Below are 24,658 nucleotides of genomic sequence, written 5' to 3' on the forward strand. Positions count from 1 at the left end.
ACCTAGACTTGAATACCAGCTCCACAATTCATCACCTGTGTATTCCTGAGCAAGTTCATTTCGCAAGGTCTCTGTTTCCTCATCTGTTGGGTGAGGGTGAATGTCTTAGGAGGTGATGTTTGTAAAGGAATCTAGGTACTCAGGAAATGGTCTTGCCGTTACAGCCCTCCTTCTGCCTTATCACCCCCACTTCTGCTTCCCCAACCCACCAGTTACAGATGCCCTCAGACATCTGCTTCTTGCTGCCTCTCTGCATTCCCATGCCACCATGGTAGCCCAGCTCAGGTCGGTTTTACAGTGGTCGCCCTGTCTCTCTTCCGGGTGCCTCCAGTCTGTCCGTTGCCAGGGGCATTGTCTAAATAGATGTGACCAGTGATTCCCCCCAACTTGGATCAGTTCATTGGCATTTCTTTGCCTCTAAGGATATATGTGTTCTCTCTTTGGGCTCTTCCCAGTTTTTACCACATCTCCTATTACTCGGTATTTCCTTCCTTCGAGTCCACTCTGTATGTAGCCTGCACAATTCCATGGGCGCTACCTGAACCTGCCGCTCTATTTGAGGCATCTACTCTTTCCACGTGCAGCTTTCCTTGCCTGGTAAATCCCCTCAACCTTCCCTTTTTCTGCCTGTTCTTTTTCAAAGCTTAGGTCAGGAAGGAGGAGGAGAGACTTTCCTTCTCTCCTATTACTGTCATAGCTTCTAGGTCCATGAGGAGTAGCTTCTGTTTTGAGGATTCAGGTGACTACCCCTGTAGGCTTTCCTCCAGGTTAGGTATGTAGCCGTATGGAGAGAATAGGTAGGGCCCATGTAATCTAGACTCTGGTAGTTTCCTCTGTTTCGGTGGTTGGTAGACTGACAGCCGTACCCACATGCACATGACCTGGTGAGTTCCCGAAGGGCAGCGGCTGCCTTATTGATTCCTGTATTCAGATATTGATGTGTTCAACAGATGCAAACTTTGCCAGAAGAGTCTTCCCAGGTGTTTGTTAGTAACAGAGAATTCTTTGACTAGTCTTAGCGATTCAGTGAAACAAGCCAAAGCCAGCTTTACATCATTTTATGTTGTAATGTTACATAAGAGCACCTTATACCCGCTGCTGCTGTATTTAACGATACTGTCCTATTTTCCAACCTAGGGCTGAGAAACATCTTGCCTATTACAACAGCAAAGGTGCCAATTGTAAAGTTCTTCCATTTGAGAAGCGGTCTGGAAGTGGACATCAGTTTGTATAACACATTGGTAAGATTTTCTCTAGACTTTTTCTTTGGGGAGACTGAAAGGAACAAGTATGTCTTATACAATCTTTAAGTAAAATTAAGCCATTCATTTCATCCTATTCATTCTTTCAGTAGTTATTTATGAGTGCGTGCTTAGTGCCTGGCAGTGTTCTGAGGCTGGGGTTATAACAGAATTGAGTTAATATTAGTATTCACTTAAAAATATATGTATTAGTATTCATTTAGAATGAGGTCCGAGTGGCAGGTGCTTTTTGTTTGGCTTGAACTTTGCCTTAATTTTGGAGTGTGTGTATGTGTGCGTCTTTGGTCTCATGCCTGGTTTGCTTGAGGGCTTTATGGGACCTCTCTGGCCCCTGAGGACATTTAATTTGAATAGTGGTGGGGTTAGGATTACATCAACTTAAAGGAAACTGATTGTTTTAATAGCACTTATTCTCTGGGAATGTTTAGAATAAAGAGTCCTTAGGTCAGATATCACTTATCAATCCATTTTTTTTAACCTTTTACTTTTTACTTTTTTTTAAATTGAAGTATAGTTCAGTTACAAGGTGTCAGTTATCACTTACAATTCTTAATTATTAACTAATAAGCTAATGAAGCTTACCTTTAGGGGAAAAATATTAATTTCAGCCTAAATGTCTTCATCCTAAAATGAATTACAGTGTAAACCTTTTCAGACTATTCCAGCTTAAAACTTTTCCTTCTAATTGGTAGTGTAATTTTCCTTTTAACAGGCCCTTCATAACACAAGGCTCTTATCTGCCTATTCAGCCATTGATCCCAGAGTGAAATATTTGTGCTATACCATGAAAGTATTTACAAAGGTGAGTATGCTTCCTGTTGTGATTTATCAGGAAATGTCATTACATCTTCAAACCTAGCTGAAAACATAAGTCTGTAAAAGAAGCAGACTCACCAATACAGAGAATAAACCATGATGGTTACCGGTGGGAAGAGGGAAGGATGGAGGGGCGGGACAGGGATATGGGATTAAGAGACACAAACTACTGTGTATAAAGTAAATAAGCAACAAGGATGTATTGTACAGCACATGAAAATGTAGCCATTATTTTGTAATAACATTAGATGGAGTATAATCTTTAAAAATACTGAATCACTATGTCATACACCGGAAATGAATATAATATTCTAAATCAACTACACTTCAGTTTAAAACAAGAAAACATAAGTCTGTATTTTTAAAGATCCGTAGCCATGTCAAACACTTCTTTTAACTATTTGAAAAGCCCTACTCAACAAGCTAAAATTTTGTTGTCTTAAATTTTTACATTGTAACCTAATATTACTTGTAGCTAACAACTCCTTAGCTTTGTCGAGGTTTGTTTGGTTTGGTTTGGTTTTGATGGGGTTTTGTTTTTGGTTTGGTTTGGGTTTTTCTTGGTTTTGTTGGCATATTTTAGCATTTCAAAATGTCCGTTGTGTGTTAGTGCCCTATATAGCACCTTACTTCTAGTGATAATAGAACAGTGCGAAGGTAGCAGAACACATTGGTCATCTTTCCTTTGCTCCTGTTTTCCTTCCCTCCAGATGTGCGACATTGGTGATGCATCTAGAGGCAGCTTATCATCATACGCATACACGCTTATGGTGCTATATTTTCTCCAGCAGAGGAATCCGCCAGTCATCCCTGTCCTTCAAGAGGTATCAGTAAAAGAAGTCGTATTTTTTACATGTAGAGCTGGGCGATCTTTGTGCCCTCTTCCTTCTCTAAAATTCTGTGGTTCTGTAGTTAAATTTTTAACTATTTTCCTACAAGTTTTTGTGTCAATGCATTAAGTTTGTAATCCATACTAATAGTTTAAAAATTAATTTCAGATATACAAAGGTGAAAAGAAACCTGAAATATTTGTTGATGGCTGGAATATTTATTTTTTTGATCAAATAGATGAACTGGTACGTATTTTAATAGTAAAGATTTTTTACATCCTTGACTGAGAGTTAGCTATACCATGCTGTAGTGTAGATGGGCAAGAACTGTATTATCACTTGTTATATTTATTTATATTATGATAGTTAAAAAACTAGTATATACAGATGATTCCTTTGAAGTTGAAAACATTTTTTTTTAAGCCAGGTGAGTTTTTAGGGACTATATCCAGGAATTCTTAAATGCCTAATAATTCCAAATGGTTAGGTAACTTTATTCCAAATGAACAAATATTTGCTCTATGGTTTCCTACAGAAAGTTTGGAAAGACTTTGAATTACAGAGACCTAATAACCAGATGTCACCAACACTCTTAAAATTTAATTCCCAATTCTTTCACAAACATGCATTTTGAGGTTTGACATTTAAAACCCTGAGCTCTTTCCAACTCTAAGTCATAGGGTAGAGATTAATAAACTCATGTAAATGATATTTTAAAATATATAGGAAAGTTATATAGTTGTAATCTTATGTATTTAAACTCTAGTTAATTTAAATAAATCCAAACTTACTCCCTAAGATACAAATGAATATTGATATTAACATTTTATTATAGAGCATGATATCTCTTGTTCCTTCTGTTTCTAGCCCACCTATTGGCCAGAATATGGAAAAAATACAGAATCTGTTGGGCAGCTCTGGTTGGGACTTCTTCGTTTCTACACAGAGGAATTTGATTTTAAAGAACATGTCATTAGTATCAGGAGAAAAAGTCTGCTTACAACTTTTAAGAAACAGTGGACCTCAAAATACATTGTTATTGAAGGTACAAATAAAATCAAACTTAAAATTGAATAGAATATAGAGGTTGAACTATGAGGGTGGTGCTCTTTGTCCTTGCAGAGATCTTCCGGAGCAGCCGCGGGCCACTGATCAGATGTGCCTCACAGCTGGCCTGTTAGCTGTCCACATCAGGCAGACTTGTCTGTGTCCAGCCTAAAGATTTATTTTTAAATGACTCCTGTGGGGCCTCTCACAAATCCCAGAGCCTTTGTTCACCATGATAAATCCTTTACCTTTGTTTAACACATACTGGAGAATAAGGTTGCAGTTGAGATAAGTCAGCCTCAAAATAGTGGGACTTTTAAAACCTTCCTAAGTGAGGGTTTGAAGAGTGCCTCTAAGAGTCAGTGTTCAAGATCCTTATTTGCTATCTACTGATGGAGGAGTTTACCTATAAGTGGTTATATATAAAATTTGACATTTATTTTGCCCATGTTTAAGCTGCTGCTTTCCTTGAACGCCAGAATCCATGGATTTATATGTGCACTTAAATATTTACATACACATACACTTTTTTTTTTTAAGATAATTGAGCTCATTATTTGGAAACTTGCTTTTTACCCTGAATGGTTTTACTTTGATATACCCTTTTGTGTCTTTTTATATTCACCAAATTATTTTCAATGATTGCTCAGTATTGATTTTTTTTTAATTGAGGTATGGTTGATTTACGGTATTCTATTAATTTTCCATGTACAACATAGTGATTCAAAATCTGTATAGGTTATACTCCATTTAAAGTTATTATAAAATATTGGCTATATTCCCTGTGCTGCACAAATATATCCTTGTTGCTTATTTATTTTATGTATAATAGTTTGTGTCTCTTAACCCCATACCCCTGTCTTGCCCCTCTCCCCACTGGTAACCACTAGTTTGTTCTCTCTATCTCTGAGTCTGTTCCTGTTTTGTTATAGTCATTCATTTGTTTTATTTTTTAGATTCCACATATAAGTGATCAGTTTGTGGGATTTTAATTTTAAAGACAAAATGGAGTTTAAGTGCTTAAAAATGAACTGACAAATGGCTTAAAATGTATTTTGTTGATTTTAATCTTTTTCAAAAATTTTGATATACTCGTATCACCTAAATAATGTGTTACTGTAGGTTGTGCTTTTATCTTACTCCTGCCTATTGGCAGTGTTGAAATACTGTGAGCATTTGTAAAATTAAATGTAGATAACAGTGAGTTATAGATATGGTTTTAACTTTTTAGGATCACATATGTCAAAAACATAGAACTTATACTTTTCCATTATCACAATGAGTTCTTAATGGTCTGCCGTTTATTAATATTGTTTTTAATTTTTGAAGCCTCATCTTTTGCTTTTAATTTTTACATTATTTGTAGATGAGCTGTTAGTAACAGGCTAAATTAGAAGGGTGACTTTTGACTAGTTACTCTAGAACTGAGGAATTCCAATGGTGGTAGTGGTAGCGTGTGTAACTGTACTATAGCTCATATTGTAGTATCTCTGCTACACCAAGCAACCAACCAAAACCACTTCCACGTGCACACATAAAAATCACCAGAAGAAAGCATGGCCCAACCTGCTGGAATGGCGACTTTCTCATAGCAGTTGTTAGCATAGAGTTAAACTGAGTGAAGCGACCTATACTCCAGTAAATTGTTCGTGGGTCTAAATCTCAAATCATATACACCACAGTTACTGTACATTAGAAGCAGAACAGACAACTGGAAGGAGGCCTCTTCTTGCTGCTTTACTCCTTTTATATACTGTATACTGTATACATCCTCCATTTTCTTAATGAGATGATCCCCCCAAAAAAGGTTTTAAGGGTTTTTTCCTTTGCTTTCTTGAATATATTTTTAGACATTTATTGGAAATAATTGAATATCTACACATAAGGTTTAAATTGTGAATTTTTATGTATATATTTTAAATCAAATATAAATATTTTGATTTGGAAATAGTGCTTTACCTTCATTTATTTCATGAACCAGTTTATTCAGATCTCACATACTTCTTTGACATCAGCATTTTTTTCATTATTCCTACCACTTTCTGGGTCATCTAACAAATAATGTTCTAGACGCATCATATATCAACCTGTCTAAGACATTTGAGATGCAAACATATAAGATCATACGGGAGTCCTTATATGAAGCTCTCACTGGAAATTGAGATCCAGGGGACCATTGGTATGTCGTTGGGACTGTTGTGTGTTTTCTGTGTATGCTTTCATTTACCTTATAAGTGTGTTTTATGATCTTCGTGATAAATTATTTTCTAAAATGATTTTTTAAAGGCTGTTAATTAGCAGGAAAATTCAGTGCTAAAATTTTTTAAGTATATTTGTGACCTCTGTATGCCTCTAAAACTAGCATGATTAGGTAATATCAGATTCATATGTCTTCTCCAGACAGTATTTTATTCAGAATAAAACACCTCATATTATGAAGGACTCTGTTAAGGACTCAAATATAAAGCTATACTCTCTTTTCTGATGAACATTTCTGGGAAAAAACTTACCTTATAATTAGGAATGTATATTCCTTATCTGTATTACAGATTTAAAACTCATTAAAAAGGCAGTCATTTAATACTTTTATTAGTGGTAAAATGTGTAACACTTTCTTGTTATATAGACCTCACGTAATTTCTGAGTAGTGGCATTTCCTATTTGATTATCTTTTTTTTGTTTTCATTAATTTTCTTTACTTAGATCCATTTGATTTGAATCATAATCTTGGAGCTGGATTATCAAGGAAAAGTAAGTTTCCTTGTTTATAAATATTAATGCCAACTCTTTTCCTTTTAATCCATCTAATTGAGCATTTACTCTTTTCTTCTTAGTGACAAATTTTATAATGAAGGCATTTATTAATGGTAGAAGAGTATTTGGTATTCCTGTCAAAGGATTTCCGAAGGACTACCCCTCAAAAATGGTAAGTGTCTGTTGGAAATACCAAAAAAATCAATTCTAAAACCCTTTTAAGCACCTAATTTGTACATATCACTTCAGTAATAACCTAAATACTCTGAAAGTTTGGTGAGTCTAGCCAAGATGAATGATTGCAATACAAAGTAATTCCTAAAAAACTTTTTAAACATCCCTATTTTGAAACCACATATGAGAACAGGGAGAGACAGCCAAAAGAGTTTGCGTGGGAAAATTTATCATTTTGTTGCTGCTTCTTTTCCTCACACATAGGTGGCACTGCTGTTCCACCAAGCATTTAATTCCATGCCAGACTCTGCAGACCTAGTTTGCACATATCTAAGAACACTGTCCACCCGCCTCATACAGCATCTAGATTTTCCAGTCTGCTTGCAGAATAATAAATCCCTCAATAGGACCAGGAGAGAGAAGGTGCTGCCTATGCTAAATCTGTCTTTTTTCAGATAACCTGATACTCAGCTTTTTATGAAACTGTACACATAAAAGAGCAAAACAAAATGGCATTATAAAAATTCATTTCCGTGAAAGAAAAGGGGAAGGAGTAAAGGACTAGAGGGTTTTATGTTAAGAATAAAGTGGGGTTTTCCTACGTTAATTTTCTTAGTAAAGACTTCTGAAGTGAACCTTAAGCGACTGGGTGTATGAGCTTGTTCAGCATTTGATCACATCTCTGCATCTAGTTTTCACTAGCTACTGCTGTGGCCGTCTCCTACACCATGCTTATGAACCTTGTTCACGGAAGTCACCTGAGGATTTTGTTAAAATGCGGATTCTGATTCAGGAGGTCTGGAGTAGGGCCAAGACTGCGTGTCCTGCAGGCTCCCGGCTGATGCCAGTTCTGCTGGTGCCCACCTTGATTTCAGTGGCAAAGGGGCTCGAGTCCAGACTGTTGTCTTTCCTGTCCTCTGCTATTGTCCTTCAGAAGCCACAACAGAGCAACAGCACAGAGCTGCTTTTTCTCTATAAAATCTGTGTAATGCAGATCATGTTTCTCAATTCATTAGGCTTTAGCCTTTTCATCTTATGAGAAAATGAAGCCTTTGTACCTGGGCTCAGCTTCCCCTAAGTCCTAGGAAGCTGACTCACAGGAGGAATGTGTAATGCTCTTGTTTGGAAGTGTGCTGGGGTGGGGGAGGGTATAGCTCAAAGTGGTAGAGCGCATGCTTAGTGTGCGTGAGGTCCTGGGTTCAATCCCCAGTACCTCCTTTAAAAAAAAAGTAAATAAATGAGTAAACTTAATTAGCTACCTTCCCATCTCAAAAAAAACTGAAGAAAAAGAAAAAAAAAAAGAAGTGTGCCAGGGGAAGAGCTACCTTTATGGTTAAACATCGTTTTGCGTGACAAAAAGGAATAACCAAAATGAATTTAGGTAAACCTATTCTGAATTAGACCCACTCGCTGGCTTTAGATTTTTGGAATTAAACAGTTTAATAAAAGTTATTTGAGATAATCCTATGTCGATTATTTTAAATAATTATTGAGCAACATAAGATATAAGATCCCTGATTGATATTGGTTAGTTTTGGGTGTTTGGATCTCACATTAATAGTTCAGATTTCTATATATTTATGTTCTGCTAGGAGTACTTTTTTGATCCAGATGTGCTGACTGAAGGAGAGCTGGCCCCAAATGATAGATGTTGCCGAATTTGTGGGAAAATTGGACACTTCATGAAGGATTGTCCTTTGAGGAGAAAGTAAGTGAATGTTCAAAAGGGGTGGTTTTGTTTTTATTTTCTTACTGTATCAGTTTTTACATGAGGTGCTGTTGTAACAGAAAATAAACTTGTATTAAATCCAGCAGTTCTGAGATAAATTTGAGATATTTTACAATGAAAGTGAAGTGATTTTTAAAGCATGGCTTTAAGTGCAGGTGACTAGGGTTAACTAGAGTGTACAGAAGACAGTCTTCTGGGTGTGGTCCCCCTTCCTAATATTGGTCACGAGCCTAATCATCACTCCATAATTTGGTTATCACACTCTCCAACAGGGATGGAAGAAGAAAAGAGGAAACCAAAATTTCTTCCTTTTATAGCAGTGAGAAGTTTAGAATCATTTCAGTCAATGAAAAGTAAAATGGATTTTTTTAGGATCTCAGTACGTTTCTAATGTACAGTAACTGGGGTGTACCGTGTTGGGATTCAGACTCACTGATGGCTCACTGGACTGTAGGACCCTTCACTTGTATGCATTTTAACTCTTAATAATTGCTATGGTGACCTACTCAATTTGGTTGCCATGCTTTCTTCTGATAATGTTTGCAGAAGGGCAGATGGGGATGTGGTTTTGGTTGCTTGCTTGGGACATATTCATGTTTTTGGGTGGTAGTAGTATTTTTAACTGGACGATAATATTCTTATTTAAAAACATGCTACCTAAAATAACTCACCATCTGGAATTTGAGGCTCTTATTTAGTACTTTATTTTTTATTCAGATAATAGTCACTGATCATGCAGGGCAAGGAAGAAGTAACTGACATTTTAAGAACATAAATCTCTATAACCGTTGTTTGTGAAATTAAAGTTTCATGTCACAAGTTTCCAGTGCTAGTAAAGAATGCTGCTGGGCCAGAAAGTTTTAAGAAATCACTCCAAGGATGATATGAGTTTCATTACATCATTATCAAAGTAGGTATTGAATTAAGAAGTTCCACTAATTGCAAAAACTGATTTTATAGCACTAGAAAAACTATGAAAATGAAAAAGAAAAGCTACATTCTTAAGCCCTGAGGTTACTTCTTAATATGGACTTAAATTTGTTTAAAAAAAAATTGTTTTCCCTATGATGCCTTCCATGTCTGGTTATCTCCTAAACCTGGAGGGGTCTTAGTATTTTGTTTAGGTTTCTGTTTAGATTTTTCTTACTAGTGTTATATCTTCTGCAGAGTGAGGCGACGGCGAGATCAGGACGATACCCTGAACCAAAGATACCCTGAGAACAAAGAGAAAAGAAGCAAAGAAGACAAAGAAATTCAAAACAAGTACACAGAGAGGGAGGTGTCAGCAAAAGAAGATAAGCCCATGCAGTGCACAGCCCAGAAAGCCAAGCCAGTGAGGGCAGCTGTTGACCCGGGGAGAGAGAAAGTTCTCAGGCCACCTGTGGAAAAATGGAAAAGACAGGATGACAAAGACTTAAGAGAAAAACGCTGTTTTATTTGTGGAAGAGAAGGACACATTAAAAAGGAATGCCCGCAGTTTAAAGGTTCTTCAGGTATGGACACCAATCACACCTTGATGTTTGCCCTCACATCTCAAAGGAGATCTCTTTTTTAGAGTTCTCAACTATCTTAGTTATATTCATTTTTTAACAGATCTCTTTCCTGGAAAAGATTTTGTTTTTAAGAAGGTGAACCCACCTCCCCTGGCCTTTAATTCTGAGCCTTTAAATGTCTTAAACACTTATTCCTGGTTTTATTAAGAGGCTTATCAAAGTCATTTGGTTGACTTTTCTAATATGATTATCAATAAATTGGAGCCCTGGTCATCCCCGGTACCTAAAAAACAAAGCCTAAGCAGCCAGAAAACAAGCTACCGCTTGAGCACTGCCACTCAGTGTGTGCACTTTTGAAATGGAAACCCTGAACGACCATGGGGGCGGCACAGCTGAAGTGATCTCAGGACAGCATACCGTGTGTGCCGCGAACCACTTGTATTGTGTAAATACACGTAGAAAGAGATGGGTTACACGGTTACCAGTGGCTCTATCCACAGAGGAGAGTTACAGGGGGTTATCTTTGCATTTCATCATTTTAATACTTTTCTGCAGTGAACATGATTATTCTTACGGTGAGGAGAAATATATTACCAGTCCATAGTTGAGAACCATCCATAAATCTTGTCCCTCTGAGTTGTCAGATCTCGATCCACCTTTTCTGTTAAATGGGTGAAGCATCCGTTGTGGGCACCCTTTTAACAGACTGTATCAAGAGTAAGGGTACCTCGTGTGTAGGGGGTAAGTCAGGTTTTACAAAGCAGTCTGTACACTCTCGCTTTGTTTTCTCAGAACAGACCTGTGAAACTGGGTGAAATTTGATTAGCATAGAAATGGAACCCTAAGAAATGTTTTTGATTAAACTAGTAACCCTGTTCCCATCCTCAGATGTAAATATTTATGGATAACATAAAAAAGCCAGCACTGCTGGCAATTTCCTTAAAAAGCTATGTTGTTCCTAGAACAGTAATATCTCTCTTCCATTTTATATCATATCAGGAATATAGTATTTCTTTTTTTTGAGACAGAAAACTTTTAGATCAGCTCTTTTTATTTTTTTATAATAAGCTTTATATGAAAAGAATTATATTTTTTAATTGTTTTATTATTGGTTTAAAATAGGACTTAAATGTTTATGGAAGATACAGGGCCAGCTTGCCTGACTTCTGAGAAACTCAGACAGATTCAAATTCAAACTTTTTTGCTCTCACAGGAGACATAAACCAGAATAAAATGATTTTTCTTTCTAAGAGGTAGCATATGTAAAAGAAGTTAAAATAATAGCAATAGCTAACACTCACTGAGCACTTACTGTGGGTCAGGCACTATTTTAAGTACTTCACATGGGTAATCTCATCAAATTTTCACCACAGCCCCATAAATGTGGTATTATTGATATCCCCAGTTTACAGATGAGGAAACTGTAAACAGTGTAGAGAAGATGTAATAGTCTTACCAAAATTACATTTGTAGGCTGCCCTTCAGAAGAACTCAAGGTGTGTGTGTGCACAGAGCAGGAAGCACATTCGTGTTGCGTTCTTCTTTGGTCCAACCAAGTGGTGGAAGAATGGCCCTGCGTTCCCCCTGCTTGGATGGATTTCTTCTTCCTAGCTAGTAGCAAGTTTTAAGATGTCTACCAGTGAAGTCCTCAGAATAGTTAGAGCAATGATCTGGCCGGCTAGAGGATGGCAGCAAATCAAAGAGAGAGGGGATATCCTGGGGCGGGGATGGGGGATTACCAAACCTACCGAAAGCACTAGAATCTTGGTTTCTTCAGAATTCAGTGTTTACACATTCAAGTCGTGATGTGACCTGAATGTGTAAACATTGCTTTATACTATGATGACTTGATTACAAATCAAGTAGTCATCATAATATAAAAGCAAAATAGCGAAGGGAGGAGTGGGGCTAGAGTATGGTGAATTTCCTCCAGTAGCAGTTGAAAGTAGTCAGCTGCTTCACGTCTGAAAATTATGTTACTCCCTCTTATTTCTTCAAATACGTTATAATTTTGTCCACATGATACACTGAATGGAGCTTCTGTCGTGGAAACAGGAAGCCTAGCCATGAAAGTTTGAGAACAGGGCTGCTATTTTCAATCTCAAGTAGGAACACAAAGTGCTGATTTCTTTCTCAGGTCTGTCTAAATCAGATTGTGTATTTGGATCCCCTTCTTCTTTGAGACCAGCTGGCACATTTGTTCAGGTAAACCTAGCTCAGACCTGAGCAGGCAGCCCTCCCATCATCTGTCTCTCCCGCAAATACTCACTGAGTGCTAGCTGCTCTGTGCCAGGTGCTCAGGAGGTGCTGGGCGGCCCCAGGCCCTGCCCTCCGTCCTTCTGGCTGACCCCCCGGCTCCTCTGCTCTGCCCTCGGCGTGGGCGGTGTGCGGTGAGGCTTGCTGTGCACCGGCTGGCCGGGCGTGCTTTAAGGAGTCCCGCATATGTGTCTCGCTTCTCGATTAACTTGCAAAGTTCTGCCACCTTCATGCCTAATTTCAGCTCTCCTTGGATATGGTTACAGTTGTCAGGCTGTTTCGGATGTTGTTCCTTTCGACTTTGTAAACCAGTCTATTTCATTTTTTAGGCAGTGCATTTACATGAAGACCAAAAGAAACAAAAAACATCTATATTTTTGAGTCCCCAGTCAGGTATGTGGGTTTAAAAAACAAAATGTGTGTTATTTTATTTACTGCATAGTTTACCACATGCCTTTTGAGGTGCTTCCTTTGAATAAGTGGTTTTAACAGGGGTTGGACATCAGAATCACTTGGGGGAAATTTTAAAAATACAGCTGCCCTGCCCCCACCCTCATTTCCTAAATCAGATTTTTCAGGGGTTCAGCTTGGGCCTGTGTATTTTTTAAGTGTCCTAGGTGACTCTTATACCATCCTTGAGTAGGAACCATAGTCTTCAGTTATTTGTTTTTCTTCTACACTTTTTGTTTCTGCTTTGAAATTGCCACTGTCTTGTTAGCAGTATATTCTCCTCATGAAGGTTATTTGCCATGCGCCAGAGTAAAGAAAGAAAAGAATCATTGGACTGAACTCTCTCTCTCAGCTACATCATTTATTCATTCCTTCAGCAGATAGTTATTAAGCCACACGTCCTCCACTCCCCACTCCCAGCCTCCTCCAAGTGCAGAGTGTGGACCTAAACACTGAAGATACAGCATACAGCAGTGAACCAGCAAAGCCCCTTCTCTCTTTTACTCTACATTCTTGTCAGAAGAGAGACAGAAATATTTCATGAGGCGACAGGTGCTAAGAAATAAGAAATGTACAGCAGGAAAAGGGAAAGAGAATGGGTAGGGAGGTGGCCTGTCTGATAAAGTAACGTTTAAAAAGTAAAGAATCAAATGAGAGGAAGGGGCAAGTAAAGAAGAAATTGGAGTTAGACTGTTACAGCAGAGCTGAAAATAGTTTTGTCCTAAGTGGGTGACATTAAGTGGGACGGGGGTGGAGAGGGTGGTCAGAGGTAAGGTCAGTGTACACCTAGCTGGGTCACGTGGCTCCTTCAGCAGCGGTCGGGATGGGTTTTTCCTCTCCATGAGATGGACAGCTGTTGGAGGGTTTTGAGCAAAGCAGTGGTATTGTCTGAATTGTTTAAAAGGTTCACTACAGCTGCTGTGAGGAGGCAAGGGTGAAAATTCAAACCAATGAGGAGGCTCCTGCTGCTGTTCAGGGGAGAGGTGAGGACAGCTTAGACTTGGGTGGGAGCAGTGGAGGAAGTGAGGACTGGTCATGTTCTGGAGACTTTGAAGATAGCACCAACATGATCTGTTGATGGGTTGGACAATAAAGCATGACAGAAAATCATAAGATTTTGAAAATCAGAGCTGACACTGCAATTTTTGATCTGAGCAACAAGAAGAATGGAGTTTGAATTTCTTGTGCTGGGAAACGGTCAGGAAGTACAGATTATGGGGAGAAATCGAGTTCAGTTTTAGAAAAGAAAGTTTTAACAGACCTGCTAGATAATGGGGTAGAGATGTTGAGTAGCCAAGTGGATCTAGGAGCCTGGCGTTTAGAGCAGAAGTCCAGGCTGCAGATACAAATTTGCTTGTGATCAGCGTGAGGTAGGTGGTAGTGAAGCCCCGACTCTGAGTGGGGTCGCCTAGGAAGTACATGCAGACAGAAAAGAGGAATGCATGTGAAGACTCAGGCAAAATAAAAGAGACAGAGGAGAAATGGTTTCTGGGGGAGAAGAAGCAGTGAGTTGGGTCCTGGAGTCCAAGTGGAGAAAGTGCCCCAGAGAAGGGGAGTTCACTTTGACTGTGCGAATTGCTGCTCATAGGTCTGTGCAGGGTGGACTGAGAATTCAGCATTTTATTTGGCAACACAGAAGTCACTCACTGTGACTTTAAAAGAGCCGTTTCTTTGGAGTAGAGGGCAGAAAAAACCCGACTGTAGGGAGTTGTGCTGAGAAGTGCTGAAAGGATTGCAGGCTACCTCATCTCAGTTGTGGGTGCGCAGTGCCAGGACCCCCATCCCCACCCAGTCCCCAGGCCCAAGGAAGGGTGCTGCTGAAAGGGAGGGGGAGATGGGAGGCTGTGAAGCCTTTCTTAGGTGTTTTGAGAGTGTTTTGAGTCCTGAAAGAGAAGGCAGAACTTTGAAGGGGAATAGAGAAATCAAAGTAACTAACCTATACTGAATCACTTTTTCAGCTTTTTTCTTTTAGTAAGGGATGAAACTATAAAACATGATGCAAACATCTGAGTTCTGGCCTGTAGACACCTTTAGTAACCTTGTTTAGTATGTCTCTCTCTGTCTGTCTGTCTCATATCTTGTCCTATCTTGTTCAGTAAAGTAGGGTTAAAGGAGGGAAATTATATAATCAAATAGAGCAAGTGTACTCTTTAATTTGATCGTATAGTCGATGAGGAAAGTTTTTGACATTTTAAAACTTCATTGATATAACCTGACATTTTTTGTATATAATGTAAAACAAGCCACATATTTTATGCTCAGCCTTTTCACATTGTGTCTTACTGCTAATGTGCAATCAGTATTTGCTTTTAGATTGAGAGGTACCTGTGTTAGCTGCAGAGTGTGAAGAGGCTAAGCTGTCTCTACCATCAGTTTTCGGTTACTGAGAGAGCGCTCCCAGGGCCCCACAGTAGGGGGAGCTCTTCCCTGCTTTCTGCAGCCCAGGCTGCAGGAAGCCAGGGCGCAGTGATCTCACCCTGGAAAAGCTAAGAAAGTGCCAGGCAAAGAGTGTTTGGTTGTCTCTACTTTAAATGTTGTTAACAAGGGGGAAAAATGAAATTATTAAATTGTTTAAATACTTCCGATTCTGTCAGTACCAAAATGAATTAACTCCAGTATAAAAAGTGATCTACATAGAAATAGGCATTTTTATGGTAAGTGAATTTTACAGTTGGGTTTTTCTAAATGGTTGGGGGAAGCATCTGAAGTGGCATCAGATCTCTTTACAATCAAAATTTTAAAAGCGTGAATGTTGAGATTGGTATGATAGCGAGGCAGAATGACCCAGAGAGCAGAAATCTTCAGAGAATTGCTACCCTTAACCAAAAGGGGAATATGGTGTCCATGAAAGGTAAAGATGCAGGAGACTCTGTAAGAACACGCGAGAGCATCTCTTTCCTGGGAAGGTTTTGTAGTTCTCAGTGGAATGTATGGACTTAAAAAACAGGAAAAGTTCCACAAGGAAAACCATCAAAATGAAATAGAGTGAAATGAGGACAGGGCCTATTGTGAGAGAATTTGATTGACAGCAGGAGCAGCCATGAAAGATGGATGAGGAGACTGACAAGCCACCTCTGGAAGTGACTTCAGCAGATGAAAGTGTATGGGAAACAGAGTCCACCACAGTTTGTAGGATTGTTTCCCATAGATCCTCTGAGAGCTTGAGGGTCACTTAGCTACCAGATGTAAGCAAGCCAAAAGCTTGTTTTTACAAGCTTCATCCTTGAACAGGTATTTCCAGAACATTTTACATAAGAAAATACTGATCTTTGCTTAGTTGAGATGTTTGTTTTGCCAAGGATAAGGTATTTATGAATATTGGTTTTGCCGTCAAGATTGCATGGTGTGATTTCTAACTTTGTGATCTTATCCTCTACTTGCTTCAGTTTCCTCATCTGTTACAAGGGGATAATCTGTTACAAGGGCTGTTGAGAAATCCATGTAAAAGCACTTGGAACAGTACCTGCACGTAGCCAGAGCAGAAGTTGGTGGGGGTGGTGATGGCGATGGTATTCCTGCAGGGCATCCATCAGCATTGCCTCTGCTAAAGGTTTTACACGTCTTAAAAGTAACATTTTATTATGATTTTGTAATTTTTTTAAGTAGGGGAGAAATACAGATGTTAGACATATGCCTAGAAATGGCATTACCAATTGACAATAAGTTAGCATTTCAATAAATCATCTTCTGAGCAAAAGGCTTACATATTTATAAATCTTTTGAGGAACTGTAAAAACTTGAAACTTAAATTTACTACAGAAAAAATGTTATTACAATTTATTACATATTTATATGTTTACTTTATACCAGGAAAAAACCATTTATAGGTGGTTAAAATTTATCCTTTCCAATAAATTAAACTCTCCAAGTAAATATATGACAACTGTTAATATTGTCAAAATCTATCCATGGTAAATTTATACAAATTATCTGTGTTGTTATAAATGTGAAATATGTCTCAACTGTATGTAGAATTAAGTTTCCGCAAAGCTCTTCCTTTCCACAGTACCAACGTGTCTATGGCACACGAGTGGTGCCCTAACCAGAGCCTGCTGGTATGGACAGCCCCTGCTCTCACTCATTAGCTACACTGACCTTAAAAGAGATTAGCTCCTCTGAGCTCCAGGTGTCTTATCCATAAAACTGGCAATAACCCCATCTATCTCATCGGGTGCTGAGATGAAAGCACCCGGTCGGTAGTATGCAGTCAACCAAGTTCTCGTTCCTCTCCTGATACCTACCTCCATTCCTACCCACGAGGCTATAGTTAAGGACTACTATAATTCTTAACTCTCAGCTGAGACAGTGGCAGATAGAGAATCTCATGAATTTCCTTGGTCTTCGTTGTTACCTCCCTCCCCTGCACACACACAGCTACAGCAGTGCCTTAGGTGTGCAGTAAGTTTTATTGATTAGGGATACCCATGTGGAAGGAATAAAGAAGCCTAAGAGGGAGAATGGTAAGAATATGCTTTAAAGTAGGACTCGCTGGAGTTTGAAATCCAGCCCAGTCACTTACTAGCTGTATTAACTCTGTCAAGTAATCGAACCTCTCAGTGCCTCAGTTTCCTCATCGATAAATTGGGGCTAATATCTCACAGGCCAATTAAGGATTAATTTCATATATGTAAAGCCCTTAACACGGCATCTGGCACATATGTCGCTCAATAAATTATTACTGCCCTTAATACTGCAGTTAACAGAAAGTCTCCAACCTTGCTGTAATTGTCTCTTCTAACTTCTAGGACAAATATGTAAGGGAAATTTTTAACAAAACAAGAGTATGTGGAGATTGGCAAACCATAGTCACAAACCATTCAGTATGAGAAATGTCCAACTAACAGTTTCTATCTCTTAATCTTCCCCTGTTTTTTCAAAGAAAATCACTTTTCCAAAGAAACTACCTCTATTTCTTCATCTATTCCATTTTAATCCCATGGTTTGAAATCTTAAAAACTGGAGATGCTGTAAGAGATTGGTAGATATCTTTTCTCCGTCATGATGATGAATACTTACACAACTTTTTTCCTTGACCAAAATGTTCAAGCCTACTTACAAAAGCAAAACCACAATGGTCTTTATTACGGTAAATTAAAAATAATAGAAGTGCTTTTTAAAAATCATATGAGGAGATCTTATTCTCTATCTTATTATCTGTTATCAGTCCATAGAGATCATTCATTTTCATACCCTTCTTGATATTCCAGTACACGAATATACACTATTTATTTAGCCATTCCTTGTTAATAGACTAGCTCTTTTCAAATACTTGTTGTATCAATGTCTTCAAAACTTTTTTGCTTTCACACTCTCCACCAAGATGTTGAACCGCCCATATATCTTCTCATGTATTTCTAGGTAGATATCTCACTTTTTCATCATAGTTGCAAAGCATGTAATTTTTGGAGGTTTTTTGTAAATATTGGCATTTTGAAAAACAAAGATTTTAAATCAGCCTTAAATGTATCAAGTGAAATATATCATTGCAGAAATTTTATATCATGTTTTCTGTCCTTGAATTCCTTTGTTTCACTTCTGTGGACTTTTATCTCAAGATGATATATTTTTATCATATGTATTTCAAGCATTTTATCGATCAGCCTATCCTACGTATCTGCAACAAAAGTATTTATATAAATTGGATTTTTAAGCTTTTATTAAACCTTAAAGTGTAAACATTTCTTCTAAATTGTTTTTATAGTTATCAGAATAATATAATTGACCAAAACAAATGTTACAAATTTTGATTAAAAATTACTTTTTATGTTTACTTACTGAAAATGACTGTCATTTACTTAGATGGGATTTTTTTTTCCCCATGCATTCATGTATCTTTGGATCATTACTACTTATTGCAGGAATGAAACAATGAATTATTTCTGTTCCTAATCTTTCTGTTTTTATAGCTGGTAAACATTGAGAAACCTCAGTAGTCTTTATGGTTAGCAAATTAAAAATCATAGAAATACCTTTAAGAGTCTGGGAATGGAAGATGTCTTACTACAATGCCACTCAGTTATTTTCTTTCCTTTTAAATTAAGTGTCCAAAAATCACATAGTAATTATTGCATCATCAGAAATTATTTGTGATGGTCATCAACTATCAGTGTAATTTTATGAAAGCTAAAATTGTGAGGTTTTATTAGAGGCATTCACGTTTCCCATAGATTCCAGCATTTTGTTTGCCTCCCTACTCCCAAGTCTTTTTTACCCCAGAGTAACGTACCACATTAACATGTGGGTGGTTAGGAGCTATGCGTCTCTTTAGTGAAAGGGGAGAGGAAAACTGGTATGGTTCCTGAGAACTAGCCCAAAGCCTGGACCACAAAGGCAATCTCAGAAAGAATTCAGATAGAAATTGAGGCGCTGTGGCTGGGTCTCTTAAAACTCCTAACCCATTTGTTCTGTTAAGTCAGTGCAGGAGTGCATGTACCCAAGTTGGAAGACTACTGTTTATATAAAACACTATAATGTATATTTGCGTATTTGTCTAGTTATTTCCTCAGGATAAATTCCCACTTAGGAGAAAAGTAAGTTTAAAAGTATACACATTATGACAGTGCTACCAGTAATGCCAAATTGTGATTGTTGACAGCCTCACAGAGTCATTCACAACCTTTCCCATACTCTCACTTTGTTGGGATAGTCTTTTTTGCCAGTCTGCTTGAGTTTCTATTATTACCATTGAACTTTTAACATTTTCCACATGTTTTTATGTGTATTTCTTCATGTTGTGTCTCTATATTTTATTATTCATTTTTGTCTTTAGTTCTGCTTAGAAATTCATTCATACTTTGACAAATATGTGACAGTATCCTTCACCACCATGACCAGTTCATTATTCTTTCAGCCTCATTTGTGATTTGTTTTGCCAGACATACATTTGTTTGTTTTAGTAGCTTATCTAGACAACTTTAGGGTAGTTTCAAGTCATACTTACACAGTTTTATGAATTTCGTGCTCTTCCACCAGATTACATACAAGTTCATTCATATTTTATTCCTAGTAGTTTTATTTTTTCAGATGTGCATTTTTTTATATGAAGTTTCTTTGGGTATGAGGAGATTTATCTTTATATATAGATTACATGTTTAAGTAATATAGTAAGAAGACAAAGTCTTAGAAAAATTTCTTAACATTTTGGGAAAAATATAAAAAGTTACAAATAACATAACAGCTATCCATCTAGTAGATAATTGACTTTATTTTTTTTTTGTATTTTTTCAATCTTTTTTTTAAAAGATGGTGGAAGTCCTCTTTGACTACCATCCCCAGGCCCATTCTGTCCATCATGTCCCCTTCCATCCTAGAGGATCCATTATTATGAGTTCAGGTTCCTTTCCTATTCTTTTGTGAGCCCTTACATATGCATCCTTTAACATATGTTCTTAGTGAATTTTTAAATTTAAATGACATATAACACTGTATAATAAGAATATTCTACAACCTGCTTTTTCATATCTATTTAATGAAATGATTTTGAAATTTATATATGTTGTGTATTGATGTAGTCTTTTTTTTAACAGTATTCCATCATGAGTACAGAATATTTTATATAGCCATTACCTACTACATGAGCATTTAGATTGCATCTGATTTTTTTATTGTTATAGACAGTGTTATAGTGAATATTCTTGTGTGAGTCTCACTGAGCATTTATGAGAGATTCTGTAGGGTTTGAAGTCAAATTGTTTTAGGTCATGGCACATTTTCTTATGTGTATAGGTGCATTTTCAATTTAGTTAGATACTGTCAAATTACCCTCTTATTGGTTGAAACAGTTGCCACTCCCATCAGCAGTGAATCTGATGAGTGAAAAATCTGATGAGTGAACAATACTTTGGTGTTGTTCTAATGGATTTTTTTGACTCTGGTGATGCTAAGCACCTTTTTGTATGTTTACTGGGCAGTTGGAGTTCCTCTTATATGAATTGTCTGTTCAAATCATTTGCCCATTTTCCTATTGCATTCTCATTTCCTTGTTAATTATAAAGGTTCTTCATTAATTCTGAATACTGCTCCATTACTTTTATGTACATTCCAAATGTCTTCCTCCAGTATATCTTGTCTTTCACCTTATACTTAATTCCACTTCAGTTTTTAATTTTGAGGTAATCAAATGATTGGCTTTCTATGGTTGTTTTTCACTGTCATGTGGTTCATGATTTTAAGGTTATCTTTAAGAAATTCTTCCCTAACCTGAGGTTAGAAGGATACCCATTGTATTTTCTTCTAATAGCTTTAAAACTATATGTTCCTATTTAGATCTTTAATCTACCTGGATTGTGTGTAAAGTATAAGGCACTTTGTCCCTCGAGTGAAAAGCCTGTCCTCAATACTTTGTACAGTCAGAATATCAGAGCTGTGTATTTTTGACTAGTAGACACTGTATGGTATATATAGGGTTTGTATACTATAGTCGAGTGCTTTGAGCCTTCCTGACTGGTACCCCTCATTTTCCTCTGTGCATTGACTGTCTAGATGCCCTACTCTGAAAAGTTTGCTTTTGGGGGGCATCAGTTTATATGTGTGTAATCAACATGTTTATGCTTTAGAAAGCATAATTAAGCAAAATGAAAATAAAAGCCATTTATACTTGTTTCATTCTAGAGCATTAGCTACTGTTTAGGTTTTAGAGGTAAAGTCTTCCCACCTTGTTACATCAGTATAATGATAATAGCATTTGTTGAGCACCTTCTATGTGCCAGGTACTGTTCAGCTGCTTTACATGTATTAATTCGTTTAATCTTCACAGTAGCTCCAAGGGGATAGGTATTATTGCCTTCATTTTACAGATAAGGGAAGTGAGGCACCAAATATCTGATTGGTGGACTTTTTCAAGAGTGTTTCTTTTTAATTTCTAGTTCTTATGAAAATACTATTCATGTGGTTGTATAACCTGCTTTTTTCATATCACTAATTATCCTTCTCTGCATGCTATTAGTATCCTATTGTATTCATAATATACTTAGTCATATCACAAATTCTAGACATTTGAATTGTTTGCATACTTAAATCATTATAAGATTTCTATGAATACTCCTCTAGCAAAATTTCTGCCCACCTCCCTGTCCTTCTGATCTTCTTTCAGATAATTTAGTGATCAGAAATTAGTATTTTACTTCACTTTCCATTTCTCTGATTACCCATTAATATTGAATATTTTTATATAATCATGTGCTGTTTTCTTCTGTTCTCATATATTGCTTTTTCTTTCCCCAGCTATCTATTGATGTTCATCTTTTCTCTGTTGATTTGTAACTTCAGTACTAAGCATAGCAAGCCCTTTTCATAAATAAAGCATAATATGGTATACTTCGGAAACTCCCACCCCAAGATTATATAAATATTCACTACTTCTTATACTTTGACTCTCTTATATTTAATTCTGTAATTCATTTGGAATTAGGTGGGGACGAAGGGTACGATATAAGGAAGGAAACCTACCTGACACTTCCCTTTCCAAAATTACTTATTTGACATGGTATCAGTTAATGAACAATCCATACTTCCCCCCACTGGTTTGACATGTATATAATCAGTGTGTGTAACCTTTGTTATATAACTACTTTCTTATACATAATCACATAGGAATTTCTCAATTTTCTTGTTTTATTGATCTATTTGTTTAGATTCCGGAACAAAATTTATTAAATCTTCTGTCATGTGGCTTTAATTAGCAATTTTCATTTCTGTCCTTCACCTGTCATTCTAACAAATTTCCTTTTTTTTTTTTAAGTCAGTAAGTTGTGGCTACGATGTCCACATTCGCAGCTTCAGTGTATTCGATTTGGTTGCAAATGCAAAGCAGAGCCTTTAAAAATTCATCTGGCCTTCTGTACCAGTAAATAGTGAGCATGCAAATGTATCAAAATGATGTCACTGTAGCAACTTGTCTGCATTTAGAAAGACTGTGACAAGGCTTGTGTTTAATAGATAATGTTTTATATATACTTTTTAATATTTAGCCAAATTACTTGATTCAAAACAAGTGACCCCAGTATGAAAAGTTACTGTGAATGAATAATTAACAGTAAGAAGTAATTTTATGGCTTTTATGGTTTCATTTATGTTGGGTTTTGTTTTTTCCCCTCCTCTAGGTAGCCTTTCCAGTAAATATATGACTCAGGGAAAAGCCTCAGCGAAGAGGACCCAGCAGGAATCATGAGGGAAGGAAAATGCCGCACTCTAAATGGCCACTCAGGCGTTCCTACTCACTTTGAAAATTAGGTTCATTTCACAGGACACAGCAGCATAGATCAGGCTTCAACTTAACATTTAAGGGAAATGTCAGATTTTTTTTAACTTAATGAAATTGTTAATGAGGAAAAAAAATTTTAATATAGTCCTACCTACTACAAATCCCTATAGATTTAAGGATTTTAATAGAAAGCCATGATGTATGTATTTAAGAAGACAGGTTAAAAAAAAATGTAACTATGGGCCAGTATTCAGTGAATACAATTTCATGGTTTTTAATAATCTCAAAGCACACTAAAAATGGTGTGCTGATAAACTCCAAGTAAATTAATCCTTTTTTCCTTTATAAATTTTTTCTTTGAAGAGGGGAAATTATATTTATTGTTGTTGACTGAATCCTTGTGTGAAAGCGTGTCAAATATGTGTGAACTGCTACTACTGTATTTACGATTTACAACCTTATTTTATTGATATTTGTAGAAGTGGTAACGTGAACGTGAGTACCTATTTATGTGAGCCTTCCGTGGATGAGCAGTGCCACTGGGGGGCTTTTTTTCCCCCCGTCTCTAATCTTAAATAAGTTAACATATAACTACTATGCTCATCAAAATGAAGTAAGGAAAACAAGAGTCCTGTTTGCTGCTAAAAACATTTTCAGACAAAAAAATGACAAAAGTACTTTTTACTTTTTATGATATTCAGAAATTAGGGTGGAGAACTTTTAAAAATCCCTGAAGATTAAAGAGGCAATCTCTGCCAATCATGAGTTTGATTGGTGTCATTTTGGTCCGACTGGAGCCCTCATGGAAATGTTCCTCTAACTTCACAAGCCCTTCAGAAGTAGTACATGGTCAGAACTATGCCTCGGTTTATTTATCATACTGAAATAAAATCAAAATTTCGACCTTTAATTTTATCCACATTACTTTCCAGTGAGGGTCCTAAGTTTCATGAGGAAAGGAGGGCAAGGATGAAGGGCAGTACAGATCTGCTCCTCTTTATCCCGTGCTCCCTTGACTTGTGCTGAAGAGACCTGGTGTTCATTGACACCCGATGTGTGCTGAGCACTGGGAATGTGCAGATAAGAGGCACAGGGGTGAACAGATAGAGGGCTGCAGGGGGTGCTTGCTGGGCACGCGTTCCCGGATACGAGGGAGCTCAGACACTAACACACCTTGTGTGCCCTTCTTTTAAACAAATTACTTGAAGACATTTGCCAGCTAAAGAATCGTATCAAAATTAACTTTAGAATCAAGAAGTTATAGTAAAAGAATGAGCGATCATTCCTTACTCAGTTCTGAATGAACACAAACTCGTGAACAAACAAGTGAATTAGGCACCTGGTGCTGAAACTACGTGACTTTCCTCAGCTGCACCTCTTCTGATTTCCTCTCTTGCCCTCATGCATGGAAGTCACCTTGATGAGACATACAAATTCTTGTCACACTTTCTTAAAAAAACCTGTTGATGCCATTCTGTTGACTTCTGGCATAGCAGAAGACTGAGGCCAGCCTGACTTTTTGTTCCCTTCTAGGTTTTATTTTTCTGCTTGGATGCTTCTGTATGTATTTTTCCCTATAACTTTTATACCAGTGACTTTCATCTGAAACAAAAGTGAATCTCTCACCACCCAATTTTTTTTTAATT

At 37.2% G+C, this 24,658-nt stretch overlaps 1 protein-coding gene across 7 annotated transcripts in view; it reads left to right on the forward strand.

Annotated features, from left to right (window-relative positions):
* Positions 1-23,922, forward strand: part of TUT7 (terminal uridylyl transferase 7) — a 58,153-nt gene extending 34,231 nt beyond the window's left edge. For 5 of the 7 annotated variants that reach the window (XM_072959183.1, XM_072959182.1, XM_072959185.1 and 2 more), the window contains 12 exons: positions 1,138-1,241; positions 1,975-2,064; positions 2,789-2,902; positions 3,077-3,154; positions 3,776-3,953; positions 6,659-6,706; positions 6,790-6,881; positions 8,476-8,591; positions 9,780-10,105; positions 12,243-12,310; positions 12,691-12,754; positions 22,912-23,922. In XM_072959183.1, the coding sequence (XP_072815284.1) occupies positions 1,138-1,241; positions 1,975-2,064; positions 2,789-2,902; positions 3,077-3,154; positions 3,776-3,953; positions 6,659-6,706; positions 6,790-6,881; positions 8,476-8,591; positions 9,780-10,105; positions 12,243-12,310; positions 12,691-12,754; positions 22,912-22,979 (1,346 nt within the window). In that variant the 3' untranslated portion in view covers positions 22,980-23,922. The remainder of the gene's footprint in view (positions 1-1,137; positions 1,242-1,974; positions 2,065-2,788; positions 2,903-3,076; positions 3,155-3,775; positions 3,954-6,658; positions 6,707-6,789; positions 6,882-8,475; positions 8,592-9,779; positions 10,106-12,242; positions 12,311-12,690; positions 12,755-22,911) is intronic. The other 2 variants (XM_072959187.1, XM_072959186.1) reach the window with 2 other exon arrangements.
* The last annotated feature ends 736 nt before the right edge of the window (positions 23,923-24,658 follow it).

This window comes from Vicugna pacos, chromosome 4 (genome assembly GCF_048564905.1).
Source record: "Vicugna pacos chromosome 4, VicPac4, whole genome shotgun sequence".
Classification (NCBI taxonomy): domain Eukaryota; kingdom Metazoa; phylum Chordata; class Mammalia; order Artiodactyla; family Camelidae; genus Vicugna; species Vicugna pacos.